This window comes from Xyrauchen texanus, chromosome 25 (genome assembly GCF_025860055.1).
Source record: "Xyrauchen texanus isolate HMW12.3.18 chromosome 25, RBS_HiC_50CHRs, whole genome shotgun sequence".
In the NCBI taxonomy this organism is placed as follows: Eukaryota; Metazoa; Chordata; class Actinopteri; order Cypriniformes; family Catostomidae; genus Xyrauchen; species Xyrauchen texanus.
The window spans coordinates 33,671,594-33,689,358 of record NC_068300.1 but is presented as its reverse complement, the minus strand read 5'-3'; the positions used below and the strand labels follow the sequence as shown (position 1 = coordinate 33,689,358).

Genomic DNA, 17,765 nt, shown 5'->3' with positions numbered 1-17,765 from the left:
AAATAGTGAGTGAGAATACTAAATACTAGTTTTTATATATATATATATATACACACACACACACACACACACACACACACACATACAGTGGGTAGTAACGGATCACATGTAATCTGGATTATGTAATCAGATTACAAAGTAAAGTACTTGTAATTGGATTAAATTACTCGTAATTGGACGACTGTTACTTTTTATAGATTACATGATTACATATTAACAATGCAACTACAGTAAATTTATAATGTATTGATAATTTTCTTATCAATCATATCCTTAACCCGAAGCGGAATAGTCTCACAGATGTACATTTTAAGTATTTGCTCCTTTCTCAAGGTTTGAGCTGTTAGTTTGACCTGGCAATGTCATTGATGCTACTTTCAGGTTCATTACTTTGTTCATGCAATGTTTTATGCACTTAAATTAAAATGAACTAGATATGTTTAAAAAAAAATATATATATATATATATACAGTGGGTACGGAAAGTATTCAGACCCCATTACATTTTTCACTCTTTGTTATATTGCAGCCATTTGCTAAAATCATTTAAGTTCATTTTTTTTCCTCATTATTGTACACACAGCACCCCATGTTGACAGAAAAACACAGAATTGTTGACATTTTTGCACATTTATTAAAAAAGAAAAACTGAAATATCACATGGTCCTAAGTATTCAGACCCTTTGTTCAGTATTTAGTAGAAGCACCCTTTTGATCTAATACAGCCATGAGTCTTTTTGGGAAAGATGCAACAAGTTTTTGACATCTGGATTTGGGTATCCTCTGCCATTCCTCCTTGCAGATCCTCTCCAGTTCTGTCAGGTTGGATGGTAAACGTTGGTGGACAGCCATTTTCAGGTCTCTCCAGCGATGCTCAATTGGGTTTAAGTCAGGGCTCTGGCTGGGCCATTCAAGAACAGTCACGGAGTTGTTGTGAAGCCACTCCTTCGTTATTTTAGCGGTGTGCTTAGGGTCATTGTCTTGTTGGAAGGTGAACCTTCGGCCCAGTCTGAGGTCCAGAGCACTCTGGAGAAGGTTTTCAGTCCAGGATATCCCTGTACTTGGCCGCATTCATCTTTCCCTCGATTGCAACCAGTCGTCCTGTCCCTGCAGCTGAAAAACACTCCCACAGCATGATGCTGCCACCACCATGCTTCACTGTTGAGACTGTATTGGACAGGTGATGAGCAGTGCCTGGTTTTCTCCACACATACCGCTTAGAATTAAGGCCAAAAGTTCTATCTTGGTCTCATCAGACCTGAGAATCTTATTTATCACCATCTTGGAGTCCTTCAGGTGTTTTTAGCAAACTCCATGCAGGCTTTCATGTGTCTTGCACTGAGGAGAGGCTTCCGTCGGGCCACTCTGCCATAAAGCCCCGACTGGTGGATGGCTGCAGTGATGGTTGACTTACTACAACTTTCTCCCATCTCCCGACTGCATCTCTGGAGCTCAGCCACAGTGATCTTTGGGTTCTTCTTTACCTCTCTCACCAAGGCTCTTCTCCCCCGATAGCTCAGTTTGGCCGGACGGCCAGCTCTAGGAAGGGTTCTGGTCGTCCCAAACGTCTTCCATTTAAGGATTATGGAGGCCACTGTGCTCTTATGAACCTTAAAGGCAGCAGAAATTTTTTGTAACCTTGGCCAGATCTGTGCCTTGCCACAATTCTGTCTCTGAGATCTTCAGGCAGTTCCTTTGACCTCATGATTCTCATTTGCTCTGACATGCACTGTGAGCTGTAAGGTCTTATATAGACAGGTGTGTGGCTTTCCTAATCAAGTCCAGTCAGTATAATCAAACACAGCTGGACTCAATTGAAGGTGTAGAACCATCTCAAGGATGATCAGAAGAAATGGACAGCACCTGAGTTAAATATATGAGTGTCACAGCAAAGGGTCTGAATACTTAGGACCATGTGATATTTCAGTTTTTCTTTTTTAATAAATGTGCAAAAATGTCAACAATTCTGTGTTTTTCTGTCAATATGGGGTGCTGTGTGTACAATAATGAGGAAAAAAAATTAACTTAAATGATTTTAGCAAATGGCTGCAATATAACAAAGAGTGAAAAATTTAAGGGGGTCTGAATACTTTCCGTACCCACTGTATATATATATATATATATATATATATATATATTTATATTATTTCTTACTACCTCACCAACAGTGTGCAGCTCTGAACTTATACATTGAACTTAACTGCTTCAAAGGATCTTGTGGATGCCATCTCTAAGGTTCATGCAATGTTTACAAATGTCATAAGTAGCTCTTTTTGTGAGGCTGTTTTGTTAATAATTAAGAATAGAATACATTTTCTTCCTCTTTGTTCTTTTATGTTATTTTTTTTTATCCTCAAATGCATGTGACATAAAATAAAATAGAATTAGGTTTAAAGAATTCCAAAAGTAATCTGATTAGATTACCCCAAAATGTAATCTATGAGATTACGTTACTGATTGTATTTTTTGTCATGTAATTTGTAATCAGTACCTGATTAAATTTCACAAGTAATCCACCCAGCACTGTATATGTATATAATTTTTTTTTACTAATGCTAAAACACATACAAATAAAAAATGACTGGATTTTGTGTTACGAAAATGATCACTTTTCTCACAGACTTTTCTTTCTTTATGTACAAGGATTGCGAATCTTTTAATAATTTTTATAATAAAAAAAAAAAAATCCTTTGAATGTTCCCAAGATACAGTAAATAAATAATAGTCCTTGTTTTTACATGGGTTGGCTTATGTTATGACAGTTAGTAGTGCTAAGCCCATCTAAAATCCCTTTTTAAGGAAAAGGACCATCAAAATATCATGTAAGTTTATAACTTACAAACTAAAATACAGTGGCCCATTTTAGCTGATGTTGAGTCACTAAAATTGGCCAGTAGCTAAGCAGTCCTTTTCATCAAATAATTAGGTTGTTTTGCAAATCACTCATTTTTCTATTGACATAATTGTCAATAGATATTCAGTAGTTGCTGATGAATATATAAACCTTATACATTTAAAGGTGCAGTTAGTTATTTTTATTTTTTTTTTGTCCATCCAGCCTCTGTTAAAGGATTTGCCCTGCCTACCTTACCAAACTCAGACCAATTAAATAATTCTAAACATGCTATTGTGACAACTGTTTAAAATAGTTTGCAGTGATAGAATAATGAATCTTAAAGAACTGTCTGGCACATTTGGCCTGATGGCCCTCTTAAACTGACATCATCCTAATAAAAAAGAATGGTGTGCTATAGATATATGTCTAACTACTGAGTGTGAGATAAAAGTACTGCTGTATCTGCTTCAGCAACTTCAAAACATCTTGACCAAGGGTTTCCCACAACAAAATATTTTTTTGTCTAATGTTCAGCGGGCCTCACTCTTGGAGGGGCAGAGGACAGAGGCATAAGAAGGAGGGTGGACCAAACAGGGACCAGGCTGTTGAGCAGAACCGAAAACGTATTGCCCCGTTGCATCGGTATGACTATGTCCCCTTCCTACGCGTTAAGCCAGCGAGTCTCGTGTGCTGTCAAAGAATACTCATGGCCTGCTGCAGGAAAAGACTCCATGCAACCCAATGAACCTCGGCCACCATCTGTGCTTTAAAGACAGTGTTTTATCTAGTCGATGGCATTGCAGCTTCCTGTATGTTTAAGCCTTGGACTGATGTATGGAAATCTTGTCATGCATCGGGTAATCTGATCAATCAGTGAATTGCCTGAAAGTAAACATGAAAACAAATTAGTTTCACCATTCATTTCAGCATTTTATTCCAATGAAAAAGGGTCTTCCTAATCTTTTATAAAAATGTAATCACTTGTTCCACCTCTGATATGATTTCTTCTTTTTGGCCATGACATCTGTTGCAGGGCTCCCTGTTCTTCTATTCTAAACTTTTCTATTTGCAAAAGAAATGTTTGTGAGTCTAACATTATATTTCCTATTGACACTAAAGATATAAATAACCATCTTAAGACAAATGCTTTTGTGAAACATCTTTTATATATATATATATATATATATATATATATATATATATATATACACACACGCACACACACACACACACACACACACATTGCCGAATAACAGAAATGGAACGATGGGAATTATGTTGTGACTAAACAAAATTCAATATAAATCAAAACTATTTTATATTTTAGCATCTTCAAAGTAGTCACACTTTGCCTAGAATTTGCAGACATGTACTCTTGACATTTTGTCAACCAAATTCTTGAGGTATCACCATGGATGCTTTTTAAACAGTATTGAAAGAGTTCCCATCTATGCTGGGCACTTATTGACTGCTTTTCTTCATTTGTTCCAAGACTTTTTATTTGTATTCATTTTTTTTTATTTTTAAGTACAATTTTAGTTTTGCAATGAATAAACACGTTGACACAGTTATATTTTTTTTCTACAAAACTATTTCAAGCATTTGTGATTAACATTTTTATTGATTCATCTATTAAATAAAGAACATCAAAACATATACATACAGAATCAATATTTAACCATAACTAACACACACACTCACTCACACGCACACAAAACGCACACATACACACAACTTTGATCAAAAGTTATAGATATTGTGATTTAATTCATGCTTCTGTTTACCAAGGATGCCTTAAATTTGTCAAAAGCCTACCAAAACCATGAGTAATATATTACATAATAATATTACAAAATATCACTGTTTGAAATAACTTTTTATGTATTTAATTATTTAAAAGTACAATTTTACTCGTGATGGCAAATAATAATTTTTAGCAGTCAATGTAGGTTAGTTTAAATCATTCTTGGTGAACAAAATGATCATTTTATTTCCAAAACATTCCAAACTTTTGAACAGTAGTGTATTTTACTTTGTAAATACACATAGTGAAATCAGACAATCGTTCTGATTCAAGTGTAATGACATGAATAGCACTGCATTGTTGAATGTCATCAGCAGGTCTGGAGCAGCTGTGAGCGTCTGAATCACTGGAGAAACATGGGGGAAGAGGAGACGCTGTCATCGGAACAGAAACAAGCAGAAACCGGCATCTGTACACCCGATGAATCAATAGTATGGAGTCAAGAAGTAGAAGTGTGTCTTTTCCACGCCATGCTGGGTCACAAACCTGTTGGTAAGACGAGTTTGAAGTATGTGATGTAAATAACCCTGATATCTCAATAAATGACTGCACGTGAAATAGCAAACATCACCGTAAATAAGACCACGTGCGCTGTATAAGGGTCGTGTCGATTAAATAGTTATTAATGATTATGAACATCATGATTTTAATCTGTAATTGCAGAATTTAGTATTCATTTAAGCATTTCGCTGATCTTTAACATGATAGTGTCCAACCGCCAAGTGATATGCGAGTGTAATGTGCCATGGCTTTAAGGCTTGATGTTTAGTTCATTATTCCATCAAAATGTAGTATTAATGGGTATATTATTGTTTTGGATTTTGGAGGTAGTCGCTCCAAGTTTTTGTTTTGGTTGGTAAACATTAGCTAGGCTACTAACTAGCATGCTAGGCTAGGCTAATTAACAACAACAGAAACTGTTTTCCAGGTTTTTTGTTGGTCACAGTGTAAAAGAGCTGCAAAATAAAGCGTGTCTTATATTTCCAGGAGTGAATCGTCATTTCCACATGATCTGTATTCGTGATAAGTTCAGTCAGAACATCGGTAGACAGGTGCCATCTAAAGTAATCTGGGATCATCTCAGCACCATGTATGACATGCAAGCGCTGGTAAGAGACGAAAAAACTGATTTATTTACCTCATTATTAAGTGTTTACACTGTATTGCACATATCATGTTTATTTACTTCGCAAATGTGCTGTATTTTCCTTACAACATGCAGAATGTACTACAGTTGAAGTCAGAAGTTTACATACACCTTAGCCAAATACATTTAAACTCGGTTTTTCACAATTCCAGACATTTAATCGTAGAAATTATTTCCAGTCTTATGTTAGTTAGGATCCTTACCTTATTTTAATAATGTGAAATGTCAGAATTATAGTAGAGGGAGTGATTTATTTCTGCTTTTATTTTGTTCATCACATTCCCAGTGGGTCAGAATTTTACAAACACTTTGTTAGTATTTGGTAGCATTGCTTTTAACTTGGGTCAGACATTTTGGGTAGCCTTCCACAAGCTTCTCACAATAAGTTGCTGGAATGTTGTGTAACTGAGTCAGGTTTGTTGGCCTCCTTCCTTGCACACTGTTTTTCAGTTCTGCCAAAAATATTTATATAAATATTTCTGTGCTTTCAAACTGTAGTCTGTCTTTGTTATGGTGGTTTTGGAGCAGTGGCTTATTCCTTGCTGAGCAGCCTTTCAGGTTATGTTTATATAGGACTCGTTTTACTGTGGATATAGATACTTGTCTACCTGTTTCCTCCAGCATTTTCACAAGGTTCTTTGCTGTTGTTCTGGGATTGATTTGTGCTTTTTGCACCAAACTATTAATTTAGTAGAGAGAATGTGCCTCCTTTCTGAGTGGTTTGATGGCTGCGTGGTCCCATGTTGTTTATACTTGTGGATTATCGTTTGTACAGATGACAGTGTACATTCAGGCATTTGGAAATTGCTCCCAAGAATGAACCAGTCTTGTGGAGGTCCACAATTTTTCTTTCCTGAGGTCTGGCCTGATTTGTTTAAATTTTTCCATGATGCCAAGCAAAGAGGCACTGAGTTTGAAGGTAGGCCTTAAAATAAATCCACAGGTACACCTCCTATCAGAAGTTAATTGACTAAAGGCTTGTCATCATTTTCAGGAATTTTCCAAGATGCTTAAAGGCACAGTTAACTTGGTGTATGTAAACTTCTTACCCACTGGAATTGTGATCTAGTCAATAAAATGTGAAACAATCTGTCTGTAAACAATTGATGGAAAAATTACTCGTGTCATGCACAAAGTAGATGTCCTAAATGACTTGCCAAAAGAGTGGTTAAAAAATGCTTTTAATGACTTCAACCTAAATGTATGTAAACTTCTGACTTCAGCTGTGTCTGTCTGTCCATCCATCCATCGTTAGAATGCATGCATGCATATTATCTGTTTTCAGATAATATCTTGATTGAATTTTGTGGAAATATTGTATGGGATTTTTTTATGTCTCTGTGTGTGTGTACGTATGATATGTTATCATTTTTTGTAAGCATTATAGCCACACTGCATTGCCCAAATTAGTTGACCTGTAGTATTTACCTGGTGAAATTTCCCCACAGGGATAAATAATGTTTATGCTACTCTGCTTTGAACTCCTGCCTTAACATGATCTTTTAGAGCAAAGCTAATTAATGAGCTGTTTTCTGTTTCTGCAGCACGAATCAGAAATACTCCCCTTTCCAAACTCAGAAAAGAACTTTGCGCTCCTTGAAGAGATCATACAAGACGTCAAAGAAGGTGAACTGCTCTTTGTCTCTGTGTTGTGTGATTATTACTCATTCTGTTTGGTTTTTACTGCTCATTAAATGCTCTTGAATGTCTTTGCACAGGTAAAGTGGAATCTGAAGATGACATGAAAGAGGAATTCAAATTAGAGAGTGACCCTCCTGCTACCCATGAAGAAGGTTCGCTTCTTCACTCTCATTATTTCTCTCATACTCACCATTATCGTTTTTCTTTCCCTCTCTTTTTCTCTCTCTCTCTCTGATGTAAGCTGTCTTTTAAATCCTACGTCATTGCATCACTTTTTTTTCATTTATTTCTGGATCATTTTTCCATTGGCGTGAAGCTCATTGTGGCTCACACTGGTCATTTGTCTCATTTTCAAAGGTCTGGTTCCCAGTACGGCTGGCCAGGATTTTATGAGGTACGGACAGAAGAAAACATTTCGCTCTGTTCCAAAACTCCATACAGACCAGCTCATTACCAGAGGCCTCTGTTGACAGCTTTCAGAGACCTCTGACCATGTGTGTCTTTCTTTTGCTATCCTTCCTTCTCTTTTTTTATGTGTTCAGTTCATGTGTATCTGAAGCATGGCATGTGTAGGGTTTGTTCAACAACATCAACTAATGAGATCCATTAAAGACAGGTGCACCAATCTTTCAAAATTTACCATGAGCATGGTTAAAGAAAGACTACAAATAATTGTTAGCTATTGAAACAGACAATCAAAGGCCAATCAGTTGGGCCTTAATTTTTTTATAAAACATGATTCCAGGCTGTAAAAACATCTAAGAATTCAGTCTAGTTGTACCTAGCTAGTAACTGCTCTTGACATAACAGCATGGTTAGATTTTGTGAACTTATTATGTGCAAAGATTTAAACGTTTACATATCAAGTACTGATTGTGTCTGAGGCTTTATGTACTTAGGGCTGACACCAGGGTCTAAAAACCGTTCAAGTAACGAAAACCGAAAAATATATATTTTTTGCAAGACTTAAATGAAAGTGGGAACAAAGTGCCTTTCAATTGTTCTGGAGTGAAAACATTATTTTAAAATTATGTAATGGATTATAATTGTTGTTATTATTTGGTTTTGATAATGTTTTCATGAAACTAAAGACAAAAGGTTAACACGGTACATTTTCAGAATTACAACACTTCCTGTTTCCTGAAAGGAAAATGGGCTTGTCTCTTTTTAGTAAATCATAAGCATGTGTTTTGATCCTGAATTAAACCTCTGCAACACATTTATTTGCTTAATTTTACTTTGTGTGTGTAGCCTTCTGTAGCAGGTTAAACACCTTTTTTTTGTGTGATAATGTTCAGTTTCATATGGCTTATTACAGTGCAAGAGCCAAGAGTATTGCATGTATTTCCCTTCTGATGATTATTAAAGATGTATAAAGCTGATTGAGGATATTATTAGCTTCAGGAAAAACATGATCTGTGCATGTGCTGTCTTTGGGTACACACAAAAAAATACTAATAATTCACCCACATTTAGTCCAACTCGCCCATCTAGTGTGTGTATGCAGGAGAGAGAGAGATTTAGGCTATAGTAATTGATAGATGTATAATTGAAATACACTTATTGAAAAGACGTTACTTTAGGTAGGCTTTTATATAGTATGCTTGTTATGATTTTATATGCTGATAATTCCACCACATGTGGGGAAAAAACATAACACTTTTTTTGGGGTGAGTTAAGTCCTTTATTTTGAGCTTGTATTTCCAGTTTATGTTTGTTCGCAAACTCTGCTCTGAATGAACCGAAATAAAAACAATTTGTTTTATTTACTTGTTGATACTTTTTACAGCTTTTTTTTTATGCAATATTGGTGAGTATTACTTGATATTGACCTCAAGGATAATATAAAGTGCTTATAAGCAGCAAATCTACAGGTATTTGATATAGAATATCATGGCATGTTGCTATTTAGTGTACATGGAAGTTTGGGCAAAATATTGGATTTCAGAATTGGCTCATTTTCAATTCATCAGTTGGAGTTTGAATTGAATAATCCACGCCCCCCAAGAATTTGTATTTGAATGATAGGTAGTGGAATTTACTGAATTACATTTATTTATATAGCCTATCTGTTCCCTGATTGGTAGAATTACATGTTCTTTTTTTTACTCATAAATGTATCTTATTTTATATGAATAATATAGTATTTCTCTAATATCTAACCTATTAAAATTAAAACTTGCATCAAAACAGATTTTCATTTTGCCATACTGCAACAGGAATGTCTACCACATTGTTTTCAGATACATTAAAGCAATTTTAAACATAAAAAATTGATAAAAATTTGAATTGTTTTTGTAATATATTGAGTTTATTAGAGCTTTCCAGGAAATGGTGTGTTCTTCCACTAGGGTCCATAAAATAAAAACGTATTAGATATAGTGAAATAAGTGTAATAAACATTTCAATAGGTGGCATTTCAGACATTATAATTTATAATGTTTATTGTATTTTTAATTTTAAGTAAATGTACTGAATGTAAAATGTAAAAGTCTTCAAATCTGCCATCACTGTAACAATTATCTATTTTTATCTATTATCTATTTTATCTATAGTTCTGTAATCTAAAGATTTCTTAAAACAGATTTCTAAAAACAGGGTTCCCAAAAAACCTGGAATTTTGCAATACATTTTTCCAGTCATGGAAAATTTGAAAAATACCTAAATATTTGTATATATATATATAATATATATATATACATACATACATGCACTCACCTAAAGGATTATTAGGAACACCGTACTAATACTGTGTTTGACCCCCTTTCACCTTCAGAACTGCCTTAATTCTACGTGGCATTGATTCAACAAGGTGCTGAAAGCATTCTTTAGAAATGTTGGCCCATATTGATAGGATAGCATCTTGCAGTTGATGGAGATTTGTGGGATGCACATCCAGGGCACGAAGCTCCCGTTCCACCACATCCCAAAGATGCTCTATTGGGTTGAGATCTGGTGACTGTGGGGGCCATTTTAGTACAGTGAACTCATTGTCATGTTCAAGAAACCAATTTGAAATGATTCGAGCTTTGTGACATGGTGCATTATCCTGCTGGAAGTAGCCATCAGAGGATGGGTACGTGGTGGCCATAAAGGGATGGACATGGTCAGAAACAATGCTCAGGTAGGCAGTGGCATTTAAACGATGCCCAATTGACACTAAGGGGCCTAAAGTGTGCCAAGAAAACATCCCCCACACCATTACACCAGCAGCCTGCACAGTGGTAACAAGGCATGATGGATCCATGTTCTCATTCTGTTTACGCCAAATTCTGACTCTACCATCTGAATGTCTCAACAGAAATCGAGACTCATCAGACCAGGCAACATTTTTCCAGTCTTCAACTGTCCAATTTTTCCTATTTGTAGTGGAGATGAGTGGTACCCGGTGGGGTCTTCTGCTGTTGTAGCCCATCCGCCTCAAGGTTGTGCGTGTTGTGGCTTCACAAATGCTTTGCTGCATACCTCGGTTGTAACGAGTGGTTATTTCAGGCAAAGTTGCTCTTCTATCAGCTTGAATCAGTCAGCCCATTCTCCTCTGACCTCTAGCATCAACAAGGCATTTTTGCCCACAGGACTGCCGCATACTGGATGTTTTTCCCTTTTCACACCATTCTTTGTAAACCCTAGAAATGGTTGTGCGTGAAAATCCCAGTAACTGAGCAGATTGTGAAATACTCAGACCGGCCCGTCTGGCACCAACAACCATGCCACGCTCAAAATTGCTTAAATCACCTTTCTTTCCCATTCTGACATTCAGTTTGGAGTTCAGGAGTTTGTCTTGACCAGGACCACACCCCTAAATGTATTGAAGCAACTGCCATGTGATTGGTTGATTAGATAATTGCATTAATGAGAAATTGAACAGGTGTTCCTAATAATCCTTTAGGTGAGTGTGTGTGTGTATAATAAATATATATATATATATATATATATATATATATATATATATATATATATATATATATATATATATATATATATATATATATATATACACACATATATATAATATACCTGGAAAATATTTTAGTATAATAAAATGGTTTGACTGTGCGGCTAACATTTTTATTACATGTACAAAAACATTGTACGGTCAGGACTCGGAATACACAAATTTGTATTGTTTTGTCACCAAGCGTCCTTAACCACTGTGTAACAACATCAACGGTTAAGGATGCTTACACCCTTGTGATTGATTACAGCAGCGTCCAATCGTGTGCTTGGCAATCACGATCCAACCAAGGTAGATCACTTGACTGGTAACCGCTACAGCCAATCGCATGCTTGGCACGTGCACAGTGAGAAGCTGCACTTGTGAAACTTCTCATTCATAATCAAACTGAATGTCCTGGTATCAATCCAATTAAAGCAATTGCCATTTTTTTCTCTTCCAAATACATGTTCGCCTCGATTCAACTCATGTTAAATGTGCTTTGCAATGATGAAAGCACATTATTGAAACTCAAAATTAATATTATTATTAGGCTATTACTGTTGTCTTTTCTGATAAGTCATGCTCAGCAGTTTAAATACTGTAGGAAAATGATACAGTACATCTGCTTTGTTCTTATAATGCTGGCCGCTCATACACTGTAAACACCTCATCATGATCATCACGTGCACTCTTGTGTGTGTGTGAGGTGACGCTGAAGTGCGCAGCATGTACATACTTTGTATTTATTAAATTGAATCACAGCTTTATGGGGATTCATAACCACACTGGGCCATGTAGCATACTGGAGGTGAGAAACTACCATCACAAACACACAAATGGCAAAATAAGCTTGATTTAAATGGACGCATGTGTTTTAGCTAAAATATTACACTCGTTGGGTGCGTTTAAAATGTCCTGGAAAATTGTGTCTTGAAAAGATTGGGAACTCTGACTAGGGTGTCAGGATCTACACAGACCACAGGGTGTGCACCCCCTGCTGGCCTCACTAACACCTCTTCCAGCAGTAACCATAGTTTTCCCCAGGATGTCTCCCATCCAGGTACTGTCCAGACTCAACCCTGTTTAGCTTCAGAATTATCCTTCAGTCCTGCTTAGATCTAACCAGTATACAGACTGCTGAACTGTCATGAAATAAGTCTGTCACGTACATTCTCTGCTCATCTGCTGTCATCTCAGCTTTGCTCCGACTAAATAGTTTTGATATAGTGAAAACTATGATTTTGTTTTTCCATTGTGTTAACTACAAAAACATTTGAGTTGTAAACCTTAGACAATGGTTGATGGACAGACTGCTGATTTTTATGAAAAGGAGTTCACAAACCAAGGTGATGGCATGCCCTTTTTTTCAATATTAAATTGGGGACGAAATCACTGAATCCAGTCATAAAAATGCCAGTAGCTCTAACTGTGGAATGTATTGGAATTTGACATATTTGGGATGAAAAATAATATTTGAACGCACAAATAATGAAATAAAAATTGTGATATGTTCTAGAGTGATTATTAAACTGCAATTTAATTAAATGGATATATGATCTGCATGTGCTGCACACTTCAAAATGAATGTGTGTTATGAATTAAGAAAAATTAACCATTCAATAACCACAATATACATCATGACCACTTGTGTGTTATTTGCTTAAATACTACATCCGTCGGGAACATAAAATGTCCTGGAAAATTGTGCCTTGAAAAGAGTGAGAACCCTGAAAAACTTAAAGAGTCCAATGACAATTGCATTCTTCCAAAATCAAATAAAATTGCATCAAACAGAATGCATTATAAAGATTTAACTTAACAATGGTTATGAATTTCTTAGAATTTAATTCCATTTTAATTCTACTTCCTTATTCAATTTTGAATTCCAGTTTGCTGTCTCAGTTGAATTGGTATTCTTAAGTTTTGAATGGAGCACAAACCTGGGCTTGTTTGAAATCAGTTGTGAAATAACCTGGGAGTCAAAAGGTGATATTGCAACATAAATATGAACATTGAAGTTTCATATAGTACATTTATTTACTATATGATTTAGGTTTACTATAGTAAATGATTTGCCAGTAATTTGTCAAAAGTAATCAAATGAAATCAGTAAATGTTTTTGTACAGTGTATCCACAATTCAAATGTACACAAATGGTGCTGTAATTTTGAAACTCCTGTAAAGTAAATTTTGTGTATGATAGGATATGATGAGTTTGAACTGCAAACATTCTAGGCATGCAGTTGTCAAAAAATATGCTGGCAAATTATGGTGAAATAGTTTTTTTCCTCAATAGTGATATATAACTGTTTTGTTCTTTGTGTTCCCTTATCACACCCTTCTTTTTCATTTTCTTCTTCCTCACTCCTCTCCCTTCACCAGGCAGCAATTCCTCCATGAAAAGCAGCAGGCGCGAGAAAGAGAGAGAGCGGACCGAGAGGGGGGGATCAGGTGAGACGGGCAGCGGGTCCAAAGAATCAGCCGGAGACAAGAGGAAGAGGAACCGAGCCGTGGAGAAGGTGACGATCTCCAGCAATCCCTCCAGCCCTGGAGGAGCCAAGCGCCGCAGGACGTAGACCTAAAGTCTTGGACCACCAGACATTTGCAAAGACTGACCAAAAGTGTTCAGAAAGATGTAGCTAATATTACTGGTCATGGTAGAACCAATGTGAAAGTGACATGATGTGCAGAGAATATCTGATGTTCTGGTGCATTTTCTTCAATCCGGGTGTGTACACTTTAAGCATTCTGAGCTGTACCTTGAAAGAAACAGCAGAAATATAGAGAAAGGAAAGCCTTTGGTGGTCATGTAGGATCAGACTAGACCGATGGGGAAAGACAACTAATACGTTTTCCTCAGCTGAGTTTGGCAACAGGGCTGTGTTATGTCCTGTATTAAATGTTTTTAAAGATTGTTTTAGAGCGATAGCTTCATTTTTCTGTCATAGTCGAGCCAATGTTTTTGGGATGGACCAGATAATTAACTAGTGTATTTTGCGACTTACACTTTAAACAAGGTAGTCTTGTGTTATTAACTGTATGAAATGGCATATTACCAGACAGTCATTGATCAAATGCTTACAAAATAGTGCTTGATATTTGCACTATTTCTGAGTAATTTGTTGTATTGTTTGTTGTAAAAATGTGGTGTATTTCCCTAATTTAAAACAGTTATGTAGATCACTGTTCTGCTGTATTTCATCTTAAATTTCAGTCCCAAGAATGGAGAGTTTATTTAATAATGCCCTACACTCTTAAAAAGTGACAATTAGGAAGGCTATATATATACATCATCACCTGATATTCATAGTAGCCTGTAGGGGTGATGAAGGCAGTCTTCCACTTGTCCACCTCTCAGATGTGAATGAGATTATATGCGCTCCTTAGATCAAGCTTTGTAAAGATGGTCACACCTCTCAGGGTCTCTAGAGCAGCAGACACCAAGGGGAGAGGATATTGTATTGAATTATGGCATCATTAAGTGAGCAGTAGTCAATATAGGGCCTCAATCCACCATCTTTCTTAGCCACAAAAAAGAAACTGGAAGCTGTGGGGGAATTGGATGGACGAATGTTACCCTGTTTGAGTGCTTTGTCAATATACTCCTCCATGACCTTTTGTTCAGGTAAGGACAGTGGATAGAACCTTCCCCGCGGTAGTAGTGCACCTGGCAGCAAGTCAATGGCACAGTCGCAGGTGCGGTAAGGAGGTAGCTGAGAGGCTCGTTGGGGACTGAAAACATTGCTGAAATGGCCATACTCAGGAGGTATGGAACGGGGATGGTTCATGGTAGGACTCTCAATGGAGGTGGTGTGGACAGACAGAGCGACTGATGAGGGAGAGGGGCGTGAAGTAGCTTGACAACGTAGAGGGAGAGAAAGACAGACATGAAAACATTGATTTCCCCATGCTTGGATCTCACAGGAAGTCCTAAACAGGACAGGGGAGTGCTGAACCAGCCAGGGCCTGCCAAGAACAATGTGGGAGGTGGAGCCATCGAAGATGAGAAGTGGAAGGTTTTCAGTATGAAGGGCACCAGTTTGTAGTGTGAGGGGCTCAGTACGATGGGTGAATTGTCCTTTACACAAAATTTTCCCCATTACGGACAGGATGGGTAGGGGTGTGGGACATGGGATTTGGTGAGGCGGAGCTCTCTGCAGAGTGTTCGGTAGATAAAATTTCCAGCTGTACAGGAGTCAACAAAGGCCTCTACCATAACAGAAGTGTCTGCATAGTAAATCAGTATGTTAATACTTAATGGTGAGTGAATCACAGGGGTGCACTGAATATAACTCACCATCATACGAGGGGACACCAGATGACACCAGATGAATTTGCAGAAATTGAGAGCATAATCCGTAATGGTTCATTTACCCTGTCTGAGTTGATGTAACTGTTCGGCAGTGTGGGAATTGCAGACAGCACAAGCAAAGACTTCCTGAAAGTATGACATAAAGGAATCAATGGATTGGGTTACCAGGCCTCTCTGTTCCAAGATGATTGTGGCCCACTGTAATGCTCGCCTGGACAAAAGGGAAACGATGAAGGCTACTTTCGAGTGTTCGGTGAGGAACCGGTGCTGTTGCACTGTAGCAGAAAGCCGCGACATGCTATGGGACCATATGAACGATCGTCGGGTGAGGATGTTGATATTGGAATAGTGGAGGGATTTCCTGAGGCATCACTGGAGGAATGAGCTTCAGACTGCTCACCTTGTACATGGCTTGTGGAGGCTGCGGGTGAAGCTGTGAGTGATCGGTGCATCTGCTGAACCAGGGCTTGTCTGTGGTTTGCTGGATTTCTGATCCCGCTGGACAGGGGTGGACTGGCCATATGGAGAACCGAGACTTTTCCCAGTGGCCTGGCCATGAAGCTCCAAATATAAACAAATATAAATGAATAACATTTGCACATTTATATTTCGTAACAACACAGTCGCAGTTGTGAGAAATAAATTGACAATTGTGAGATATAAATTCACAATTATTATAAAAAGCCAATTGCAAGATATACATTCACAACTGTGAGATATAAAATCACTATTGTCTAAGGCATAATTCTTAAGTGCAAGAAGTAAAGTCACAATTGCATGACAAAGTTGCAGTTACCTCTTAAGTCACAGTTGTGAGATGTAGATGCAATTGTATAATAAAAAGTTATTTATTTAAATCTAGACAGGCCCCATTTCCAGCAGCCATCACTCAGACACCTTATCTTTGAGTAATCATGCTAAATTGCTACTAGAAAATCACTTGCCTTAATATCAAACACAGTTGAAAGATATTTGCTTTGTTAAATTAAGCTTAACATTGTCTTTGTTTTTGAGTTGCCACAGTATGCAATAGACTGGCAAGTCTTAAGGTCAATAGTAGGTCAGAAATGGCAAAAAAGAAACAACTTTCTCTAGAAACTCTTCAGTCAATCATTGTTTTGAGGAATGAAGGCTATACAATGCTTGAAATTGCCAAAAATCTGAAGATTTCATACAAAGGTGTAACTACAGTCTTCAAAGACAAAGGACAACTGGCTGTAACAAGGACAGAAAGAGATGTGTAAGACGAGATGTACAACTAAACAAGATTATAAGTACATCAGAGTCTCTAGTTTGAGAAATAGATGCCTCACATGTCCTCAGCTGACAGCTTCATTGAATTCTACCCACTCAACACCAGTTTCATGTACAACAGTAAAGAGAAGACTCTGCAGGCCTTATGGGAAGAATTGCAAAGAAAAAGCCACTTTTGAAACCGAAATCAAAAAGAAAATGTTCGAGTGGGCAAAGAAACACAGACATTGGAAAAGAGTGTTATGGATCTTAACCCCACTGAGCTTTTGTGGGATCAGCTAGACTGTAAGGTGTGTGAGAAGTGCCTGACAAGACAGCCACATCTATGGCAAGTGCTACAGGAAGTGTGGGGTGAAATGTCACCTGAGTATCTGAACAAACTGACAGATAGAATGTTAAGGATCTGCAAAGCTGTCTTGCTGCATGCGGCTGATTTTTTTTATAAGAATTCTTTGAAGAAATTTAAGAAGTTCTGAAAAAAATTGTTTTTTCAAATTGTAATAGTAATTTTTCACATTATTATTTGTCCTGACTATACATTGTGATGAGTTGAAGGCCACTTTGGTTAATAAAAGTACCAATTTCTCTCCATAAGAGCAAAATCTGTATGTTATTCCAAACTTTAGCTGCCAGTGTATGAATAAAAGATGAATGGGCAAAATATTATTTATTGATGAATAAAGTTTACTGTAAAACCTTGTTATAAGCCTGTCTGTTATTGGCCTTAATTACAGTAGCGCCACCGTTGATTTTTGACAGGAATTGGCTGTGAGGGATAGATTTACAGTCAAGGATGGTGCTTCTATATATAAGGTTTCTATTGAGAAATCCAGTC

General features: G+C 37.1%; 1 protein-coding gene across 3 annotated transcripts; it reads left to right on the top strand.

Moving 5' to 3' along the window:
• Positions 1–4,929: 4,929 nt before the first annotated feature.
• LOC127619196 (MRG/MORF4L-binding protein-like) lies at positions 4,930–17,549 on the top strand. 3 transcript variants are annotated; one of them, XM_052092001.1, is made up of 6 exons: positions 4,931–5,131; positions 5,627–5,748; positions 7,331–7,412; positions 7,505–7,579; positions 7,785–7,821; positions 13,747–13,967. In XM_052092001.1, the coding sequence occupies exons 1-6, from the start codon at positions 4,996–4,998 to the stop codon at positions 13,817–13,819; spliced, it is 525 nt and encodes a 174-aa protein (XP_051947961.1). In that variant the 5' UTR covers positions 4,931–4,995; the 3' UTR covers positions 13,820–13,967. The 3 variants fall into 3 exon arrangements, with proteins under 3 accessions (XP_051947959.1, XP_051947961.1, XP_051947960.1); XM_052091999.1 differs by lacking the exon at positions 7,785–7,821 and having other exon boundaries at positions 4,930–5,131; positions 13,747–17,549; XM_052092000.1 differs by lacking the exon at positions 13,747–13,967 and having other exon boundaries at positions 4,933–5,131; positions 7,785–9,192.
• The last annotated feature ends 216 nt before the right edge of the window (positions 17,550–17,765 follow it).

Excerpts from the sequence above, each read along its gene's own strand:
- LOC127619196 (XM_052091999.1), top strand. The coding sequence starts at position 4,996 with ATGGGGGAAGAGGAGACGCTGTCATCGGAACAGAAACAAGCAGAAACC. Across the intron at positions 5,749-7,330 it reads TGTATGACATGCAAGCGCTG|CACGAATCAGAAATACTCCC; the intron begins GTAAGAGACGAA and ends CTGTTTCTGCAG. Across the intron at positions 7,413-7,504 it reads CATACAAGACGTCAAAGAAG|GTAAAGTGGAATCTGAAGAT; the intron begins GTGAACTGCTCT and ends GTCTTTGCACAG.